Raw genomic sequence first — 22,285 nt, 5'->3', positions numbered from 1 at the left:
TTATTTTTGGAGAGAGAGAGAGAGAGAGAGAGAGAGGCAGGGAGAGAAGGAAACAGAGAATCCCAAGCAGGCTCCACACTGTCAGCACAGAGCTTGATGGGCTTGAACCCACGAACCATGAGATCATGACCTGAACTGAAACCAAGAGTCGGATGCTTAACTGACTGAGCCTCGCAGGTGCCTCTTTATTCTTTTCTGTAATAATTTCTTGCAATTATACTATTTTTCATCATAGTTGTATATTTTTTTGTCCATTAAGTAATACTGATTTTACGTTTTCTATACTGATGTACTTTTTTTTTAAATTAGAGCTTAAAAAGCTAATCCAAATAGCCTAGTAAATAAATAATGGTAAATGGCATCAAGGTATATTTGAATGATAGGTTTTGAAACACTATGGTATGAAAAACTTTAAGGATCAAGTTTCAAAGACATTGTTCTTGAATTTTTAGGCTAAAGAGAGAACAGAAACTTAAGGAGCTGCAAGTATTGTATTCTGTCAGTTAGCTTTATACCTAGATATAAAGTTTAAGAGCATTATCCAATTTTGCCTTTAAATTTCCATATATTTCAGTTGCTGTTTACTCACAAATGAAATATGTTTTCACTTATTTTTCCTTTGAATCACTCCAATATTTGCAAATCAGGACAGAAACATCTATGACCATAACTGCTCTCAAAGTAGTCACAATTTAATAGTGGAGGCAGACACAAAACACGTAACTGTAATGAAATGAAGAATGGATTTGGAGTGATGATAGATATCTAAACAGTCTTATGAAAGTCCAAAGTAGGTAAAAACAAAACAAAACAAAACAAACAAAACAAAATCTATGTCTGAAAGCAAAAGAGAGAGACAGACCCAAAAGACTGAATAGAGCTGGTGGCATTTGATCGGATACTTAAGGAATGAACAGGTAAAATGGCAGTGGAATGAAGGAGTCCAGGTAGATAGAAATTTGTCAGCAAACTCTGAAGTGAGGAAGTGCGAGGTGTGTTCAGGGATTGAAAACTTACTGTGACTGGTGCCCAGACATTTGGTGGAAATGAGCCTGTGAAAGAAAAACAAGGCTGAATATCAAACTAAGTAGTTGAGACTTTATTTAGGGAATTTATTAAGGCAATGGGTTAGTGAAAAGATGGGCCATTGCTCTTCTTTCACATCATCTCATGCTGCCATTTGTGCACAGGGAACGGAGTCAGTTTTAGAGCTAATGCATCTAGAGTTCTCCTGACAGAAGAAGTAAGTGTCAAGGCCAGAGGTCATTAGCACATCTTTGGAGCCATAAAACTGGAATTGTGGATGTACTGAAAGACTTCGACCTAAAAAGAAAACCATTACAATTAAAGCAAGTATTAAAGAGTGTAATTGACGGGACATTTGCCAACTTTGAATTAATTAGATTTAGCTTTAATCTTTAGAAGTGCTGGTTGCAGCAAAATGAAACCATCCTTCTTTAGTGCAGTAAGACATTAATGTTCCCATTATGATTCATTTCCAATTTGAGCTCTTCCCAACTCAAATCTATTTGGTTGGTTAAAAATGAAGTGATGGTTGCAAATAACATGGGCTATCAGGGAGACCTGGGGTGGGGGGGGGGAAGGAGGGGTGGGGGGGCTCTAATTTGGTCAAATGAAAGACATTGTTCCCATTTGATTGTTATGAAAATTGAAACAACAGGTTCAATTGCCAATTTTCGCTCTATGCTTGTGCCTGTGTCTGAAGTGCGTGGGCATGCATAGGAATGCCTGCTTTTAGTGAAATGGGCAGGTATGAGATATAGCGATTGGGTTCTTCCTGTCATTGACTGAGTAGCAAACCTGTCACTTCTCCAAGTAGTGAATCATGTTGACAGAATGTATTACATTTTATAAGTTTTTTTTTCTTTGTCCAGATCATCTGTAGTTGAAGCACACTTGCCACCTTTTAAAAGTGATCTCTGCAGCATTCCAGAGCCACTGAAGTATTCATCTTGACCTGGATAGTCAGTTTCTCTGCTAGCACAAAGAAGATTTTTTAACATGAACAAGATCCTTTCAACCACTCTTTGCTTTGGACTCCTAACTTTGTTATCTGTAATGATATTTTTCGAATTGGTGCATGGACGGCCATATCTTACCCAAGGTATGTACACATGAATCTAAAATCCTACAGATGGGTAAATAATCCTTATCTTTCTGTTTGCATTGCCTTGATTTCTCTGCCATTATCAAAATAATATGTTAAGGCATTAGTATTATTAATCATCAAACATCTTTTCAGAAGTTGCTGTTTTAAATTACATGTAATCCGTGATGCTATTCTTCTCAAGTAAATTAATTTTAACCAACATTGTACTAAATTTATTTTGACTACACCTAATTTTTTATCTAATCACGGGGTACCTTTTTTCTCACTTCTGTTCTATGACCAAAGATAGTGAATGTGTAAGTAGTAATACAATCAATTACCTAATATGTGTATATTTTATTTTATTTTTTAATATGTGCATATTTTAAAGTGTATCTGGGGAAAGCAAAATAATATTTTTAACCTATGAGATTATAAGTAAGTTACTAATGAAAGGAGAATGACTTAGATAAAAACACATTAGGATGGAAATTTGTGTTTGCAGAGATTTGGAAATAATAATGCATGGGGAAATCTACATAGTATTTTCAGGAAGAAGATGCTAAATCCACATTATGCATTGACTGTATTTATCAGATTTCTAACATAGAGTACTTACATTAAATGAAATAATTTAATCTATGACATCTAAAATTTGTACCATGAGGAAGTTGGAGAAAATAAATTTTTGCTCTTGTAATATTGTAAATTGTATTGATCTTTCTTTAAAATTTTCAATGCATTTTGTACTGGAAATAGCTCTTCATCTGAGAATCAGTAGGGCTAAATTTAATGTTGATTTATTAGGCAAACAACCTCATTGAAACTTTTATATATTTCTTTATGTTTGGAAAATAGTAATTTAAAATAGTGCTCCCTAATTTTCCTTCCAGCTTGAAATTTTGAGGTTATCTATCCTCTAACTGAACTCCTTGCTGGGAAGGAAAGAGCCTTTAACTTTGTCTTACATAGGGGAACCAAAACAGAATAGAATACATTTTATTTACATGATACTTGGTTGAGAAGAGGGATCAAGTTTCTCCCTTTGGGATCAAATTCAATTTTACTAGACTATGTTGCTTCCAATGTGGTTTTAAAAGTCAATGAGAGAGCAGTTCTTTTGGTAGTGAAAATAAAATTGTATAAATCCTTGTTATTTATTTATTGGGATTTTCCCATGAAAAATAAGTTGTCTTAGAGACCTAGATATAAGATTGGGAATCAAAAGAGTCTGGATTTTATCCATAGCTCACATTTAGTCTTTGGCCAATCAAAATCATTGCACATAATAGGCCTCCTTTGTTCTTCCTGTGAAATGATGGTATTTTCAATGTTCTTAACACAGTGTAAATGAGGAAAAATGAGACCATTCACTGAGGACTTTGCAAAACTAGGATGTTGGTGGTAAATGTAACTTCTGATTTCATGTGGATGTGGAATACAGAAAAATCAAACTCTAAAGTATTTTGCTAGGTTAAAGTTAAGTAACACCTCTGACCTCAGAATACCACACAGTGATATGCATATATCACTGGCAGCATATTGGAAAGGTTTTTCTCTCTGGTACTCCCTTGGATTTATTTTATTGTATATAAACAGAGAAGATTACGTTACTAGTAGGGTTATTTTCTGATCTAAATTGTCTATGATTAGAGTGAGTCTCTCTCCATATACACGTATTTCAAAGCAGCCAAAGGTTTGACTTATGTCCTTGAACACATTGTTCAAATAAGCATTTTTGGGGGTTACCATCGCGGTCTTTCTGTGTTAGACAATGTCCAAGACAAATGACACAATCTGCCAGCTGTCATTTGGTTGGAGCTATAGAAATGCATGGTTCAATGGATAAACCTGACACGGGGCAAACTGCCTACCACAAAATGATGAAGAGTGAATATCAAGACCAAGAATACTGGAAAATTTATTAATTGTTTTGTATTTTATCATTTTGGGGATTTCCAGATTTCTTTCTGGTAAAATTTCTTGTCTATATGTAGTGACAAGCTTCAAATTTGAGTGAAAAGTGAGGAGACAATGAAACCTTTAAGATTCAGTATCTTTAAAGGGTGCCTGGGTGGCTCAGTCATTGAAGCACCCAACTTTGGGTCAGGTCTTGATCTCATGGTTCATGAGTTCCAGCCCCGCATTGGGCTCTGTGCTGACAGCTCTGAGCCTGGAGCCATTTTTGGATTCTGTGTCTCCCTCTCTCTTTGCCGTTCCCCTGCTCGTGCTCTCTCTCTGTCTCTCAAAAATGAATAAATATTTAAAAAATTAAAAAAAATTCAGTATCTTAAGTAGCAATGAACCAGTATTATATGTGTATTTGCAAAAGCCTTCACTCTGTCATGTCTGGATAACTTTGTCATCCTTTGTGCTAAGGGTTCACCTACACTCAGGTATTTTTTATTCAAGCATTTCCCTTGTCATACTAACTTTTAGTTCAAAGACAAAAGCATATTAAAAGTATGTGTAATTGTTTTCTTTTAAAGCTGTATCTGTTTTAAAACTAAAAATTAAAAAAAGAAAAAAGACTTATTTTCAATTATATTTCTAAGACCATATCTTAACTTTAGGAATATAAAACATATTTTTAAAAAATTTCTTGAAAAAACTTTTTCTTCAGGGATTCCTGTAAACCATGGTTGTCTTTAAAGGTACTGACAAGAATTTCTGAGGAGAGTTATGCAAGTGTAACCACTGGAAACAAAAGTAGTAAAGAGAGGCAAATTGATTCAATTTCTTTTGTGAAAAATGTCCCACTTAAATATGCAGAAGTGGATTAGTAATTAAGTTCCTAAAAGCTTCAGCTCTACACTTTCCTTGTTACCTCCTTCTGGTCTTATACATTCTCTAAGTTTAAGGCAATGAATTGGTTTCTCTTATCACAGTTCTAAAATAAGTAGTCATTGTCATCTGGCTATAATATGTACCCTATTTCTTTTTCTAAGAAAAATATTTTAAAGACTGTAGATTGTAATTTAACATTTTGATGAACAACTGTAATAACAATGACGTTATTGCATGGTCACATCTTAAACTAAACTATCTCTGAGGGTCTTCATATAATTGATGTTAAGCAAATTTCCATTGATACTGTATTAATGTTTTAATTAATCAGTAGAAAAAAATGTTACAGATAATTTCTATGTTTATGAAGTAAAGGAAATTGAAGAGCTGAGCATCCATAAACTATGTTTGGTCAATGTAGAAATGATGCTGTCACCTCTCCCACATCATCCATTTGCTTCCTCATCAAGTCTCTCTCATTCGTTTTATTAACCTCTTAATTTTTTGAGTTAATCAATTAACATTTTGTAGACACAAAAAAGATGATTAAACAGAATAATATAAATTACGGGCCATTTCTGTAGCTAAAACCACAATATTCTCACTTCTAAACTTCAGACTCAATGAACCTAGCTTCTGTTCAAGCTGTCAGCTAGAATGAGGAGCTAGCAAGTGGGGAGCATGATCCCACAGAAGTTCTGGATAAAAGTTTGGCTTTTCAGGCCACATCACAAAAGTTCATTTTGTTCATAATATACTAGTTGTTACTTCAATTGCATTACTTGTTGATAGATATCTTGTTGAGTCTTCATGTCTTATAGCTTGAGTAAAGGTTATTATCCTGATTTCTACTCCAGAATAAAAATATTTGCAAAAATTGGGTGATATTTTGCTTTAAGGTGTTGAAAGAGTTGAGCATCTGATCAATGAATGGGCTGGGAGGTAAATTGGCAAAGATGGAAAGATGTCAACATGGAGAAAGGAGACTTCATATCACCTTTTCCATAAGATTTCCTTGAATGGTTTAAAGGCAATCTCCAGAACACAAAATGGCTCATATTTAAATGTGCATAGCACATAGAATCTTAAAATCAAATATTGTTTATTTTTTTCTTTAAAAAATTTTTGGGGCACCTGGGTGGCTCAGTTGGTTAAGGATGCAACTCGTGATCTCGGCTCAGGTCATGATCTCACAGTTTGTGAGTTCAAGCCCCCATCAGGCTCTGCACTGACAGCATGGAGCCTGCTTGGGATTCTCTTTCTGTCTCTCTCTGCCCCTCCCCTGCCCTCTCTTTCTTCCTCTTTCTCTCAAAATAAATAAATAAACTTAAAAAAATAACTTTTATATTTTTCATATTAAACACTAGAGTAGAAAATTTCAACAACACAGATAAAAAATAAGAAATTTACCTGCGATTCTACTACCCAAATTTACCTACTACCCAAATTTAGCAGGTAAATTTTAGGGTGTCACCTTTCAGACATACTGTCTCTCCTCTTCTCTCTCCCTCTCTCATAATCTCTCTTTGCTCCTATACATTCAATGATTTTTGAAACAGCCCCTCTTTTTGGGTTACACACCTTTGTCCACAGCGCTTTTTTTGGTGAGTATATGCATTGATAGTTAGCTATAAAATGTATTTAATTAAAAGTGCTTTCGGTGACACAGATCGAAAATGGAGGCTTCATTACATTGGGATGATTATTACAGGAAATGAATTGTTTCCAGATAAAGAAGATGCAAACCACGAAGAACTATTGCTGGCTCTACTGAATAAAAATTTTGATTTCCAAAGACCATCTAGCATTGGTAAGTTAGGAATTTATTCTGTCTTCTGACTTGTTCTTTCTCAAGTTTAATTTGTAGTAAAGTAATAACTACTCCTTTTCATGCTGCACTGACAGCTTAAGTGTATCTTATTATTTCATATTCATGATAAAGCAATGGCATTATTAAAAAATATTAAAATCCTATTTTCTTCAATTAGAGGGTCCTAATGGGATCAGTAACCATCTATTTACAAAATAGTTATCTTTAGTCATATTCTCATCTCTGCAACTCCTCACTCATACAGTTAATATTTTCTTTTACTAAATGCTTCAAATCTGTTCCCAGGTTTTCATTAGAAATTTCACAAATTAACTGCATTTTAATGGCAGTTAAGTTAGCACATTTGCAATGAAATTCTCTCCATGTGGGAAACAATTGGAGTAGAGACCACTGGGAAATTTAGGCACACCGACCTGACATTTTTTTCTTTGAAGATCAGCAGAATCTAATTTACAATTATGCATTAGAGTTTTCTCCAAGAAATGACACTGTCAGAAACTTAGCAAGTCTAGCCTAAGAGAAAATGTGAGAATATGTCAATGTGTTACACTCTCCAAAAACATCTGATCCTCTAAAAAAAAAAAAAATGTAGTCATGGGACAATGTGCTGACTATAACAACATCTTAATGAATACTTTAAAAATACAGGGTTTTAAAATTAGAAATAAGATATTCTCATTGAAGAAAATGTATGAAATTATAAAAAAGAAAAATTCATACTCAAACTGTAAAACCCAGAGAGAGCCAATATCAATATTCTGGGAATTTCTTTCATGAATGAATTGTATAGATGTTTGTGTCCCACTTTTTTTCACTTACTATTGTTTCATAAAATTTCCTCATGTTAGTAGAATAATTTACTTCTAAATAATAGTCCTTGTTAGAACTATGGTCTGTTTTAGAAAGCTTTGTGCTTATTACAAAAAATCAGGTATTTTCTCATGACATAACTGGTTGAAATTCAATATGTCAGGCATTGAGAAAATATTTGGGTCTTATATTAGGGATGGTGGGTGGTCTCAAATCTTATGGAAAAGACCTTTGCCTTCCACATAAGATCCCAAATGTGTGAATCGGGATGAATCTATTATTTGCCATGAAAGTTTTCATGTAACGAATGTGTCTTGCAGATACAGAACTGACTGGCAAATTGGAAGAACTTAACCAGGTGAGAGTGTGAAATACTTACATTTCATTTTTAATAATATTAGAAGGCATTTATCTTTGGGCACAGTTTGAATTTTACAGTATGATACCGTAAAATTTTTTTATTCCTGCTAGAGAAAAAGTAAAGTAATTCATTAGAAAAAAAGTCAAATTCCACTTGGGAAAAAAAAAAAAAACAAGAAAGAAAAGAAAACCAAAACAAAACTAAAGCTGAAATGATCTTGAGATAAAATCTGGATTCTCGTCCCAGCTCTCCAATTGTTATGAGACCAGAAACAAATTAAAATTCTCTGGATCTAAATCTCCTCACTGTAAAATAGGAGGCTATACCTAGATTGGTGATTTTCAAAATGTATTATTATTTTTAAAAGTGGAAATATTTTTTCCCAAATAAATTGGATACGGTCTCATATCCAATTCATTCGGTTGCGTACGAAGGTGGAGCTGTTCTGTTTAAAGCACCTGGTTGGGCGCCTGAAGGGTCACCTCTTTGAACCCGCTCTCAGCCTCCTCAGAGGGAGACCCTTAGCAGCCTTTTCCCCAACTCCTTGACATGCTGTAAAGAAAATGTGAAAATCACCAGATTCAATGATTTCAAAACTTTTTCACAAACATGCATGCAAATCCATTATTATGCAAACCATGTGGCTCTTTGGGAGAGAGAATTTTGTCCCATCATTCTAGGCGGGTCAGACATGGACACTCTCAGTAGCCAGGCTGAACTCTACTTTGGTAGAGTTAGATCTTCAGGGTGTAGACAATCAGAAAGCTTGCTAAAAATGAACATGGGTTGAATTCTGGGTAAAAACCCTAAGGCCTCAAAATACTTCTCCCTTCCTGCTGGAAAGGAGAAATATTTCAGGAAATCCAAACATTTACATAACTCTGTGGAGCTCCTTGAAAAGCACTGCTCATTATAGGTGACATGGAATCGAGTCCAGGAACACAGGCTGTGTTTCCAGGCTCCCCATTAATTAACACCCAGAGTGGACTTCCTTAACCATAAACCTGTTTTTTCCTCATGTCCTGTTGAGTCATGTACCTTTCTCAGTCAGTCTCTAAATACTAGTTTCCTTGTACTCTTCCTGTTTCTTTTTGTTTACGTTCTTCATTACTTTTTCTCCTTTTCAATTCCTTGTTTCTCCTTTCTCCCTTTCTTCTGTTTTTCCTACTCTTTTCCCTGTTTTATTCAAACACTTTCTCTTCTTCAACAGAAAATAGCATCATTCTAATTAAAGATGAATAATTTTTATGTTTGATTTTTAATAGCTGGAAAATCTAAAAGAGCAGCTCGCAGAGGCAAAAGATTCGGAGATATCCTATGCTATAGGTGGTCTATCTTCTTCCCATCCCAATAAGCGAGGTAAATTTTCATTTCAAATTTTTAAAATTGACATCTGAAAGATTAGTTTTGCAATTATTACTAAGAAGAAAGAGAGTAACTTGATATTTCTTAATCCTATGGTGGTGCTCAAGATCAAGGCTCATATCTTTATTTTTTATTTTATTTATTTTTAAACAAATTTAATGTTTATTTATTTTTGAGAGAGGGAGAGAGAGAGAGAGAGAGAGACAGAGACAGAACAGGAATGGGGGAAGGGGCCGAGAGAGAGGGAGACACAGACTCTAAAGCAGGCTCCAGGTTCTGAGCTGTCAGGACAGAGTCCTACACAGAACTTGAACCCATGAACTGTAGATCATGACCTGAGCTGAAGTTGGGTTCTCAACTAACTGAAACACCCAGGTGCCCCTATTTTATTTTATTTTATTTTATTTTTTAAGTTTATTTATTTTGAGAGAGGGAAAGCAAGAGTGGGGGAGGGGAAGAGAGAGAGGAGAATGAGAATCCCAAATAGTCAAATTCCACTTGGGGAAAAAAAAAAAAACAAGAAAGAAAAGAAAACCAAACCAAAACTAAAGCTGAAATGATTTTGAGATAAAATCTGGATTCTCAGCACTAGCAGTGCAGAGCCTGATATGGAGCTCAAACTCACAGATGATGAGATCATGACCTAAGCCGAAGTCAGACACTTCTCCTACTGAGCCGCCCAGGCACCTCCGAGGCTCATATTTTTAAAAAAGATTCCAGTGAAAACGTTCCCATATGAATGTATCTGAGTTCTGTGGTGTTTATAGCAGTGTGTCGCAAGGTCATATGTTCTAGGTTTAAGTAAAATAGGCCCTTATTGTTTAAAATTGTGACTTACCTTTGCTGTTTTGCTTAAACACTAGAGATAGGAGAATCACAAAAGGGAACAATCAAGTTTCAAGTTAATCCAGAATTTTAGAACATCTTTATTAAAGTCATTGCTCTAACGTTTGGTTCAAGGCTTGATTCATAACATTTAATTTTAGGAGGATTTGTCTTTTGGATCCCTCTTACTATTTATAATATTTCTTGGGAAATTCTTGTTTCTTGCTGAATTAGTTCTTATATTTGAAAAACTTGTATGTATGTTTTTCCATTCATAGAGTGATGTGAGCCTTCCTAAAACTTGTTTTATTTACACTTGTCTTTCTTCCCAGATTTGTCTTTAACTTGTACATAAACCTATGTCACAATTGCTACTAAGGGGGAAAAGGAGACACTGGCATTATTTAAACACTTAGCATATTATATTTTATATTTTCATATCTCAAAATATTGTGGTTAATACATAAGCACTAGAGCTACACTGCCTGGGTTCAAGTTAATATTGACATTTTCTACCTGCTTGAACTTGTGCAATTATCTAACTTCCTGTGCCTTATTTTCTTTGCCCCCAAATGCAAATTATAATCCTAAGTATCTTTATGAGATTGTTGGGAGGACTTGATGAGTAATATATGAAAGGAATTTAGAATAATGCCTAGCAAATAGTAAGTACTATGTAAACTTGTTTTTTATGGTTTTGATCAATGCTATAATTATTATTTTATTCTCTTCATAAACATCAGGTAGCTATTACTATGCCTATTTTATAGATGAGGAAATTACATCTCAGAGGGATTAAATTATATGCTGAAAATAACCCCACTGCTAAGTGACTCAGCCAGTGAACCTGAAGGAGATGGTAGTAGAACCTTCCGGAGTTTTAAGGACGTTGGCTTTTACTAGGTATCATGTGGGACATCACTGGAAAGTTTGAGCTCAAGAGTGATACGAGATAATTTTTAGTACAACCACTCTTGATGCTTTGTGGAGAACACACTGCAAAAGATGGGCAAAGGTAGAAGCAGAGAAAACTTTAACAAAAATAATTTAGTGGTAGCAGCTTGGATTCGGTTTGGCAATAGTGAATTGATAAGGAGGGATCTTATTCTTTGGCTATATTTTCAACAAAGAAGCCAACAAAATTTCTTGTAGGATTACACATAGGTTGTATTAAAAAATGACGGAAGGTGTCAAGAGTGACTCCAAAGATTTTGTTCCAAGCAACTAGGAAAAAGAGGGCAAATTCTACTTATTGAACCAGAGATAGCTGGAAGAGGAGAAAGTTTGGTAGTGTAGAGGGTTGAAATAGAGATTTGTTGGGCCTTCTCATAATTAGCGTAGCTTAGGCTATGATGTGTTACCAGTTTTAATCCAAATCTCAGAGGACTATCATATAATAAAGTCCAATATATGTAGTATAACCCTCTTTGATTTTCTGACTATGTCATTTGAAAGGTTGTTATAGCTTGACTGCCTCTAATATTGCCAAGACATAGGAAAGGAATAGAGGACACATCCCAGGTCTAAACTGCCTCAGTTCAGAACTTGGTTCAGTGAGAAGTGTTACTTCTGAAGTCCACTGGCTAGAATTAGTCATGTGGGCTGCCACCAAAATACTGTCAAGATAGGCTGATAAATTTTAGGAAGTACATATAATACCTGGGGACCACTGCCTCTACTACAGTCAGTCCTTTCATCTCTCCTTAACCACATAGACTATACTTATCCCATTCCCATTAGAGACAATCCCAGATCTCTTTTACTGACTGAACCCAGAACAAAGAACAGGCTTTCCAGGAGATACTTACTAGTCTTCATTAAATACAGTGTGGCTTCTTCCTCTTCATTCACAGACCTGTTGGCTAAAAGGACAATTCCAATAATTGGCAGAGGAACAGGGACAGGATAACCACAATCAGAAATCAATCCATAAAGGAAACAAACAAGAGATACACAGAATGCTACCCTCCAGGAATTCTGAAACCCCACTGGGCAAATATTATAAAGGTCTCCTACCCTGGGGATGGAAAAAGGTGTCTTGACTGGAGCCTTTAGTATCTAGGAGGAGTCATTTGCCTATTGTAACATTTCTGGTGGCTACACTGTCTGAGATTTTTGCTTTTTCATTTTCATCCTTGGATACATCTTATGTGTTCCTTGGGGAATATTCTCTTCTCTGGGATGGTACAGTTTTCTTAGGTCTTATCCCACTCTTGCAAAGTTGGAGGTCTGAGGTTTATTTTGTCTTAAAATATCAAAGATATTTTTATTTTAGGATTTATGATGTCCTTTCAAAAATTTAGAAAGCTTCTCATCTGCTTGCTACATGCAAATGCTTTTGAAGAAACAATTTTAATTATTCTGCCTTCTCAGCCCCAATTTAGTAGCAGTTGTCTTGAAAGTATGTGGAACATGGGCACCTGGGTGGCTCAATCAGTTAAGCATCTGACTTTGGCTCAGGTCATGATCTCATGGTTCGTGGGTTCAAGCCTCGTGCAGGCTCTGTGCTGACAGCTCAGAGCCTAGAGGCTGCTTCAGCTTCTGTGTCTCCCTTTCTCTCTGCCTTCGCCCACTCCTGGTCTGTCTTTCTCTCTCTCAAAAATAAATAAACATTAAAATAAAAAAAAGCAAGTATCTGGAACATGCCTTAAAGACTAAGCACTCACTCTGACTTCTTTATTCAAATTGTTATTTATGGAGCCTCTGTCACTTGGAGTAATTTTAAATCTCATTTTATAGTGTTTTGGATCTAGAGGAAGTTAACCCTTTGAACATTTTGAGAGCTTGTGTTTCTGAACTCTTTATTCCCTTTGTATTTGCTGTCACATTGCATTTGGGGATGAATTAGGCAAACTACACTAGCAAAGTAACCTTACTATCTCAGTGATGTAACTTGCTTTAATATTTATTTTTTATTTACACGAAGCCTTGTGTATGTTGGTCACTTTCCTTTACTCTGTATCCACACTATGTGTCCCTGTAGTGGGACAGGAAAGAAATGGAGGTAAACACATTCTTATCTGCCAAAATTAGACTCATGATCTTAACCTAACTTACTGGGGTCGGGGAAGCACCTTGGAAATGTAAAAAAAGCACAAGGAATATTTGGACAGTCACATCCCTACCACAGATGTTTTGGGCTTATGCTATGCATAGCAATATCATCCCAGTATAGCAGGCCTTCTTATGTACATTTTTGGGTTTCAGTTACTTGTGGTCAACCATAGTCCAGAAGCAAATGATCTTCCTTCTGACATACCATGAGAAAGTCAATAGTACCTTCATGCTACATCACAGGGCCTACGTCATTCACCTCATTTCATGTCCTCATATAGGCATTTTATCATCTTATATCGTCATCATAAGAAGGGTGATTATAGTATAATAAGACATTGTGAAGAAGCCACATTCACATAACTTGTATTGTAGTATATGGTTATAATTGTTCTAGTTTATTATTTATTGTTGTTAATTTCTTTCTGTGCCTAATTTATAAACTAAACTTTATCATCAGTATGTATGTATAGGAAAAACATGTATTTATAGCATTCAGAACTATCTGCAGTTTCAAGCATCCACTGATGGTCTTGGAACACATCCCACACAGATAAGGGGTGACTTCCTGTAGTGATCTGAGTAGACCATTGAATATATAAATTTGAGGTTTAGGGAAACAGCTCATATTGGAGTTATTCATTTGACAGTTATAAACATATCAATATTGCTTGGCATTGTGATGAAACCATCTAAGGAATGACTCTAGATATTAAAGAGAAGACAGCCAGGCCTGAAGCCTAAGTGATTCCAAGGTTAGAGATGGGGCAGATGAGAGAATCAGCAAAGGAGGCTGGGTAGGAGCAGCTACCAAGGAAGGAAGTGACAAAGAATGTCCCACTCCTTCCAGGAAGAGGTAGTGAAACTATATTTGAAGTTGGGTAACTCCAACTTTCCTTCTGAACAGCAATAGAAAGATTATTAATGGCTTGGCCAAGAATTGTTTGGTGGACTTTTGTTGAAGGAGAAAATGATAAAACAATATTTTTAGCATTTGTCAGGAAACACTGACAATATACATCACTTTTGAAAAATTTTGTTTTAAAGGGTAGAAAAATTGGGGTATTAGCTAGAACATTTTGGGGGAGTGTCAAAGAAACTTTTTAGTTGTATTTATGCAAGTAGATATTAAAACATATTTGTATATAGTAGGAACAAAGTAAAACATATGAATTAGATGCCCAGGTTAGGTGACGAAAACAACCCACATTATACTTAAAGTGTGGTTCTATTGCAAAAGTATGAATAACATTACATGAAAGTAAAATGGACCTAGAGATCCAGCTAATGCAATAGTAACTTATGCTTACTGGGAAATATTATAGTTTGCTTTAATAATTTATTTTATAGTTGATAGATACCTGCTAACTTCATTCAGAATTTATGATAAAATATGATAAAATACAACATCTTTCCATTTATAAAAATCCTTAACAGATTGGGTATAGAAGGAACATACTTCAACCCAATAAAGGCCATGTATAACAAGCCCACAGGTAATATCATATTCAGTGGAGAAAAATTGAAAGAGATTTCCCTGAGGTTGGGAACATCACTTCTATTAAATATAGTGCTAGAATTCCTAGCTATGCAATTAGGAAAGACAAAGAAATAAAAGGCATCCAAATAAGGAAGGAAGATGTAAAACTCACTTTTTGCTGATGATATAATCTTATATATACAGACTCTCAAAGAGTTAGTAAAAAACTGTTGAAATTAGTTGGTGATTTCAGTAGGTGGCAGATTAAAAAATCAGCTTACAGAAATCAGTGGCATTCCTTTATACTAATGATGAAGCATAAGAAGAAAAAACTATCCCATCACAATAGCATAAAAAATAATAAAATACTTAGGAATAATTTTTTTATTGAATTGTATTAGATGTAAAATATTATGTTAGTTTCAGGTATACAGCATAGTGACACAATAGAAAGTGATCACCAGGATAAATCTAGCCACCATCTGTTACCATATAAAGTTTTTCAATATTATTAACTATATTCCCTATGCTGTACATTGAATTCCCATGTCTGATTTATTTTATATCTGAAAGCCTGTACCTTTTAATCCCCTTCCCCTATTTTACACCCTCTCCTCTGGCAACTGCCAGATTATTCTCTGTATCTAAGAGTCTGTTTCTGTTTTGTTTGTTCATTTATTTTTTAGATTCTACATATAAGTGAAAGACTACATATAGTCTTCGTCTTATTTTATTTAGCATAATACCCACTGGGTCCACCCATGTTGTCACAAATGGCAAAATTTAATTTTTAAATGGATATTCCGTTGTGTGTGTACGTGTGTGTGTGTGTGTGTGTGTGTGTGTGTGTGTGTAATCAATCTTCTTTATCCATTCATCTAATGATGGACACTTAGGTTGTTTCTATATCTTGGCTATTGTAGATAATGTTGCAATGAACATAGGGACACATGTATCTTTTCAAATTACAGCTTTCATTTTCTGCAGCTAAATATCCAGAAGTAGAACTGCTGATTATTTGGTAGTTTTGTATTTAATTTTTGAGGAACCTCTGTACTGTTTTCCATAGTGGCTGCACCATTTTGCCTTCCCACCCAAAATGCATGCGGGTTCCCTTTTCTTCACACCTTTGCCCATTCTTGCTTGCTTGCTTTCTTGCTTGCTTGCTTTATTTATTTATTTATTTATTTATTTATTTATTTAATAGCCATTCTTACAGGTATGGTGTGATAGCTCATTGTGGTTTGATTTGCATTTATCTGATGATTTGTGATATTTAGCATCCTTTCATGTGTCTGTTGGCCACTTGTATGTCTTTGGAGAAATGTTTACTCAGGTCTTTTACTCATTTACTTAGGAATAAATTTAACCAAGGAACTGAAAAATCTGCACAATGAAAACTATAAGTCTTTTCTGAAAGAAATCAAAAAGAAGACGCAAACAGATGGAAAAAATTTGTTTGTGGATTGGAACATAAACATTATAAACTTGTGTTTATAAGTATTGTTAAACGGCTGTATTCTGCATAGCTATCTACAGATTCAGTGCAATGTCAAAATACTATTACACAGAAAACACTATTTCAAAGAAACCACACAAATTTATGTTTCACATAAATAAAAGAAATAATATTAAAATTTATATGGTACCACAAAAGACCCCAAATAGCCAAAGATATCTTGAGGGTAAAAGAACAACACCTTATTTTAAACTAGATTTCAAAACCATAGTAGAAAAACAGTACAGTACTGGCACAAAAATAGACATATAGACCAATAAAACAGAAAACCCAGGATTAAATGCAGGCATATAGAGTCAACTAATATTCAACACAGGGCCAAGAACACCCGGCAGGGAAAGGATAGTCTCTTCAACAAATGATGCTGGGAAAACTGGAGGAATACATGCAGAATTGAATACATGAAATTGGACCTTTAAGTCACACCACAAACAGAAATTCACTTGAAATGGATGAAAGACTTACACATTAGACCAGATAATATAAAACACCTACAAGAAAATATAGGGTAGTAGCTTATCAATACTGGTCTTGGTAATGACTCTTCGGACATGACACCAAAAGCACAAGCAACAAAAGCAAAAATTAACAAGTGGGACCACATCAAATTTAAAAAATTCTTCACAGCAAAAGAAACAACTAACAAAATGGAATAAAATTTTTGCAAAGCATATGTTGGACAAGAGGTTAATATCAAAAAAAACATAAAAGATAACACTTAATAATAACAAAACCCCCAAGAGTATCTGACTTAAAACATGGGCAGAAGAACTAAATATATTTTTTTTTCTCAAAGAGGACATCAAAATAGCCAATGGGCACACAAAAGGTGCTCAGCTTCACTAATTATCAAGAAAATGCAAATCAAAACCACAATGAAATATCACCTTACACTTGTTAGAATGGCTATCATTAAGATGACAAGAGACAGCAAGTGCTGGTGAGGATGTGGTGAAAGGGAACTCATACACTGTTGGTAGGAATGTAAATTAGTGCAACCACTATGGCAAACAATATGGAAATTCCTCAAAAAATTAAAAAACAGATTTACCGCATGATCCAGCAATTCAACTTCTGGGTGTATTACAACAGATGAGTGGATAAAAAAGAAAATGGGGTACATATACACAATGGAATATTATTCAGCCATGAGAAAGGAAGATATCCTGCCATTTATAATGACATGGGTGAATATTGAGCACATTTTGCTAAGCAAATAAGTCAAAGAAAGACAGGTGTTGTATGATATCACTCATATGTAGAATCTAAAGTCAAACCTGTGGAAGAAAGTAGCAAGTAAAATAGTGGCAACTAGGAGATTATAGAGAGAAAGGGATTGGTTAAGGTTGATGGTGTTTAAGTATATAAACTTCTACCGTGTAGAAATAAATCATATAAATCTAATACACAGTGTAATGAGTGTGGACGATAATATTGCACTATAATGATGTAATATGACAAATACTACTTCAATGGCAATCATATTTGCAATATATAAATTTATCAAAGTAACACTTTATACACCTTAAATTTAAAAACTGTACTGTGAAATTTATTAAATAAAAAAAAGAGAAGAAAAAAACTCTCCTTAGCTTTCACTCCAATCTATTCACTTAGTTGCACTCCTAATAACTTGAGCTTTGTGGGTGCATAAACTGAAGTAGGATAGAAGCAGCACATTTGAAGAAACCTGGGGTTGGGAGATGAAAAATAAATATATAGCTGCCTAGCACATAATATCCTCCTAAAAACAGGGATTACAAGAGTGAACCGGACAGAGATCAAGAAACACCAGAATACCGGCTAGAGTTTTTCTTCACCTAGATGGTAAATGATGGATAAACACTAAGGAGTTTGGCTGCTCTACGGGGAATATCTTTTATGACACTTCCTTTAATTCGGGTCCAAAAATTTTCCAACTATGCTCCATTGCATACTTCATCGAGCCACTCATGTGATGTAATTTTTGGATATGTGTAGATTTATTTCCTGGAAGACTGAGATATTCAGTGATATCTGAAGGGCTGTAAAGGGCAGTGATGATAACTTTCTGAAGCACACTATAAAAAGAAGATGGGAATGGAAAATAAACTTCTTTCATAGGATTTGAATGTAGTTTCGCTTAAAGGAGGATGTGACTCCTGTAGAAATGAAAAGTAGACTCAGTGCTATCATAACACTGTGTGTGTAGGTGGTAATGAGCTTGAGGATTACAGTTTACACAGTGAGAAGAGAGGGAGGGAAACTTGGAGAGTAGATATACTTAGCATTTATTTCAAAGAGTATCTTAACAGTACTGAGTTTTTTAAAAACATTTTTCATTGTGCTCCCCATTAATCAATAGAGAATCAAAGATCCATCTTCTTGGGGTCATAATTTTAGAAACCACTTAGATGGAAGGAAATTAGAGAAATTTATAATGTGTTCTATGAAGCTACGACAAGCCTGATTGATTGGGAACAGCCTACAGAACATTTAAAAGGACTCATTTGTGCATTTGAAGATTAAAATACTGATAGAATTGGTTTGATTTTTCTGAAGCATAATTTTAATGATCAGAATGTGAAGACTCGATGTGATAATGAAATTACTTAAATAACATTTGATGGTTTTCAAAGTGAGCCTTAAACTCTCTTCCTTCATTTCCCCCCAGCAAATAGAAACATATTTATCATACTTTTTGCTTATGCTACTTCCTCTTTGGGATTTCAGTTACCCCAAATATAAAACAAAGGGGTATATCTAATAGGATGACCTACTGTATTCTCTTTATAGTATTATATACATTATAATGTAGAACAGTGCTGTCCAATAGAACTTTCTGTGATGATGTGAGCGTTCTCTAATGCATTGCCCATTATGGTAGTCACTAGATACAACTCATTACTGAGCACTAGAAATGTGGCTAGTGGGATGAAGAAGCTGAATTTTCTTTTCTTTTCTGTTTTGTTTTTTGTTTTGGTTTTCTAATTTTATTTAAGTCCAAGTTAGTTAACATAGTGTAATAATGGTTTCAGGAGTAGAATTTAGTGATTTATCACTAACATATAACAGCCAGTGCTCATCTCAACAAATGCCCTCCTTAAGGCCCATCACCCATTAATTTTAATTAATTTATAGATGCACATGAGGCTAAGAACTCCATATTGAACATTCCTTTCACAAAACTCTCTCATACTGGCACACATAAACTATTTTATTCAAATGTAATATTTCATCAAATATCCTCCTAATAAATAATTTGTTTTGTTTTCTTTTTTAGCCTGCTTTTGGAAATACTGTGTCTGAAGGTTTTTCTCTGGATACAAAAAGATAAGAACATTAGAAAAAGATACACATCTACTCACCACTACTTAAAGATTCTAGCTATTTGAGCATAAAGAAAGGATGACGTTTATTCTGCATACTGTATGCTTAAGGTTTAAGTTGTGAATGATGACAAATCAGTTGCACTTTTGCATGGCATGGGTTATCAAATGGCCTTGTAGTGCTAAAATTTACAGTGCTGTATCTATTGTATGCTTTCCGTAGATTCATTTTCTACATATAATTTTGCCTGGTGATGACTCTGATTTTGAGCTATCAATTAAAATATTTTAAAAAGTGGGGCACCCAGTTGGCTCAGTCGGTTGAGCCTCCGACTTCGGCTCAGGTCATGATCTCACGGTTCGTGAGTTCTAGCTCTGTATGGGGCTCACTGCTGTCAGGACTGTCAGCATGGAGCCTGCTTCAGATCCTCTGTCTCCCTCTCTCTCTATCCCTACCCCGTTTGTGCTATCTCAAAAATAAATAAACACTAAGATAAAAAAATATTTTAAGGGTGCCTGGGTGGCTTAGTCAGTTAAACATCCAACTTCAGTTGAGGTTATGATTTCAGGGTTTCTGAGTTCAAGCCCCACATTGGGCTCTGTGCTGATAACTCAGAGCCTGGAACCTGCTTCAGGTTTTTTGCCTTTCTCTCTCTCTGCCTCTCCCCTCTCACGCTCTGTGTCTCTCTCTCAAAATTAAATAAACATTAAAAAATTTTTTTAAAAAGTATTTTAAAAATCATCTTGGAAATTAAAATAAATTTAATTGTATCAACTTATGGAAAAAATATGCATCATTGTCCTTTCTCTTTCTTATGATTGTGCTAACTACTATCTCTTTTCTGTTCATTTGGACAATTGTCACTGAAACTACTACAACCAAATGAATACATTACGGGGAGCAGAAATATATGGTTTATTAGACTCTGGAAGAAAGTACTATTAGATGTCTCAGAGATAGAAAACTTTCTTATAAAACAATTTGCCTTTTGGTTTCTTAATTCTCATCTATGTCTCCTCCACAGCATCATGAACTATTTGAGACTCAGAATGTCTATAAGAGATTAGCTTCGTTGTGCCAAAAGAATAAACAGAACAAAAGAACTCATTGGCTTTCTTTTGATTCTTTTTTTTTCCTTTTCACATCCATATATCAAACTTGCTCTTGCTTACATATGAACAAGCTTATTTACTTAGTCAATTCAAGGCTGGGAATTCAACTTCAATATTGTGTGTCACCTGTTCTAGCCCCAAAACATTGTCAACATAACTTAAAATAACATTAAGGACTAGACTAGATGGCAAGGCCAGCCTGCTCACATTCCCTTACTTCACAATATGGGGGAAATGCAGTTTACCTACATGATATCAATTTTGTGGTGCTTAAAGAGAAAATTATTGCAGAGTATGAACAATATTGCTTAAGTTGAAAAAACCATAAAACAAACCCAAGTTGAGTGACATATCTAAAGTGCCATATATATACTTGTTAGGAACCACTCAAATGTACATAAATATTAGTTGCTCAATCATGCCTGATTATTCCTACATATTTACACCAGTAGTAAACAGAAACATAATATTGTTATGAAGAAAGACAAAAATTCCCGCTTTCATCATCTCATGTTTATTACTTTTGGAACAGTTAAACAATATGCAGGCAGTTTGAATCTTTAGGAGTAAGGTCACACAGAAAGGTTTTTTTGCTACTTCTTCCTTTTAGGAGAATCCATTAAGTTATATTTTAATAGTTTGCTTTAAGAAATTTAATCCCTAAAGCTAGCTGTAGATTAAAGGTGGAATTTGTTAGACTTTCTGTAGTGTGAGTAAATTTTAAGATGATGTGGCATCATAAAACATCCCTCATAAAAAATTGTTTATGTAATTGATGACAGAACACAGAAATCCATATTCACGGTTTGCTCTATGAAGCTTCACAAATGAATGAGATGACTCATCATATTCTGAACAGAAATCATGTTTTAATTTCCTGCTATGTTAAAAGAATGCCCTATTTCGAACTGGTGTACTGTTGATTTATTTTCTACTTTGTATAAAGTAGTGGTGGAAATAACATGAAATAAAATAGTTGTAAGTGGAGAAAACATTTTTCTCTTTTTGTTCATTAAAGTCTTGTATATATATTATATTATGAGATAAATGCATTATTACACATCAGAATAGAGTATAAATTCATACATTGTGACCTCTGACTTTAATTAAATGGAATGCCATAAGCATAGCTTTGCATTAAAAAATATAGGTGATAGGAAATCAATTTGTTTATTTCGACTTTAAACCTTCACCATGAGAAAATTTTAGGCTAAAGTAGGCTTTAATACCTTTTGTCAATGCATGAAGCAGCAGCATCCAAGTGGATTAGAAGCTTACAGATAACCAAATGGGAGAAAAAGGGAAGAAAGAACCTCCAAGGAATAGAACACATTCCTAAAATTGAACAGAAGGTTGAAGAAAGCTGGCAAGAAACATTTTAACTTCTTCTTCAATAATTATTTCAAATAGAAAGTCCTACAGGATATTTTCCATGTACCACTGCTAACTTTCTAATGCAAGCTTCTGAAAACAGAATCGGTTAGCTCTCTCAAAATTCATTTCTCCTTGCTATAGCCCATCTATCACAATTAACAAAATCATTCATTTACTCTATTTTTCTAAAATTTGAAGACTTTCAGCAGTTGAAGAAATTTTCCCTAAACTAAGAATACAAAGCCATCCATGTTCTAAGTGCATATGTTCATTTCTGTGTGTCTTTGATTGTATTCTTTGGATCATATGTTTATTCAATTTTAGTTAAAATTAACAGCTATCCATTTC

The 22,285-nt window shown here is 34.6% G+C and overlaps 1 protein-coding gene across 1 annotated transcript; it reads left to right on the top strand.

Annotated features, from left to right (window-relative positions):
• The first annotated feature begins 1,911 nt into the window (after nt 1–1,911).
• Nucleotides 1,912–20,517, top strand: UTS2B (urotensin 2B). Its single transcript, XM_058730845.1, has 5 exons — nt 1,912–2,125; nt 6,609–6,707; nt 7,859–7,896; nt 9,165–9,258; nt 19,405–20,517. Exons 1-5 carry the CDS (start codon nt 2,023–2,025, stop codon nt 19,428–19,430), a joined length of 360 nt encoding a protein of 119 aa, XP_058586828.1. The 5' UTR covers nt 1,912–2,022; the 3' UTR covers nt 19,431–20,517.
• Nucleotides 20,518–22,285: the final 1,768 nt, after the last annotated feature.

This window comes from Neofelis nebulosa, chromosome 5 (assembly GCF_028018385.1).
Source record: "Neofelis nebulosa isolate mNeoNeb1 chromosome 5, mNeoNeb1.pri, whole genome shotgun sequence".
Taxonomy (NCBI): domain Eukaryota; kingdom Metazoa; phylum Chordata; class Mammalia; order Carnivora; family Felidae; genus Neofelis; species Neofelis nebulosa.
Note: the sequence above shows the minus strand (reverse complement) of the source record. Positions and strands in the feature narration are given on the sequence as shown.

Excerpts from the sequence above, each read along its gene's own strand:
- UTS2B (XM_058730845.1), top strand. The coding sequence starts at position 2,023 with ATGAACAAGATCCTTTCAACCACTCTTTGCTTTGGACTCCTAACTTTG. Across the intron at positions 2,126-6,608 it reads ACGGCCATATCTTACCCAAG|GAAATGAATTGTTTCCAGAT; the intron begins GTATGTACACAT and ends TGATTATTACAG. Across the intron at positions 6,708-7,858 it reads CCAAAGACCATCTAGCATTG|ATACAGAACTGACTGGCAAA; the intron begins GTAAGTTAGGAA and ends TGTGTCTTGCAG.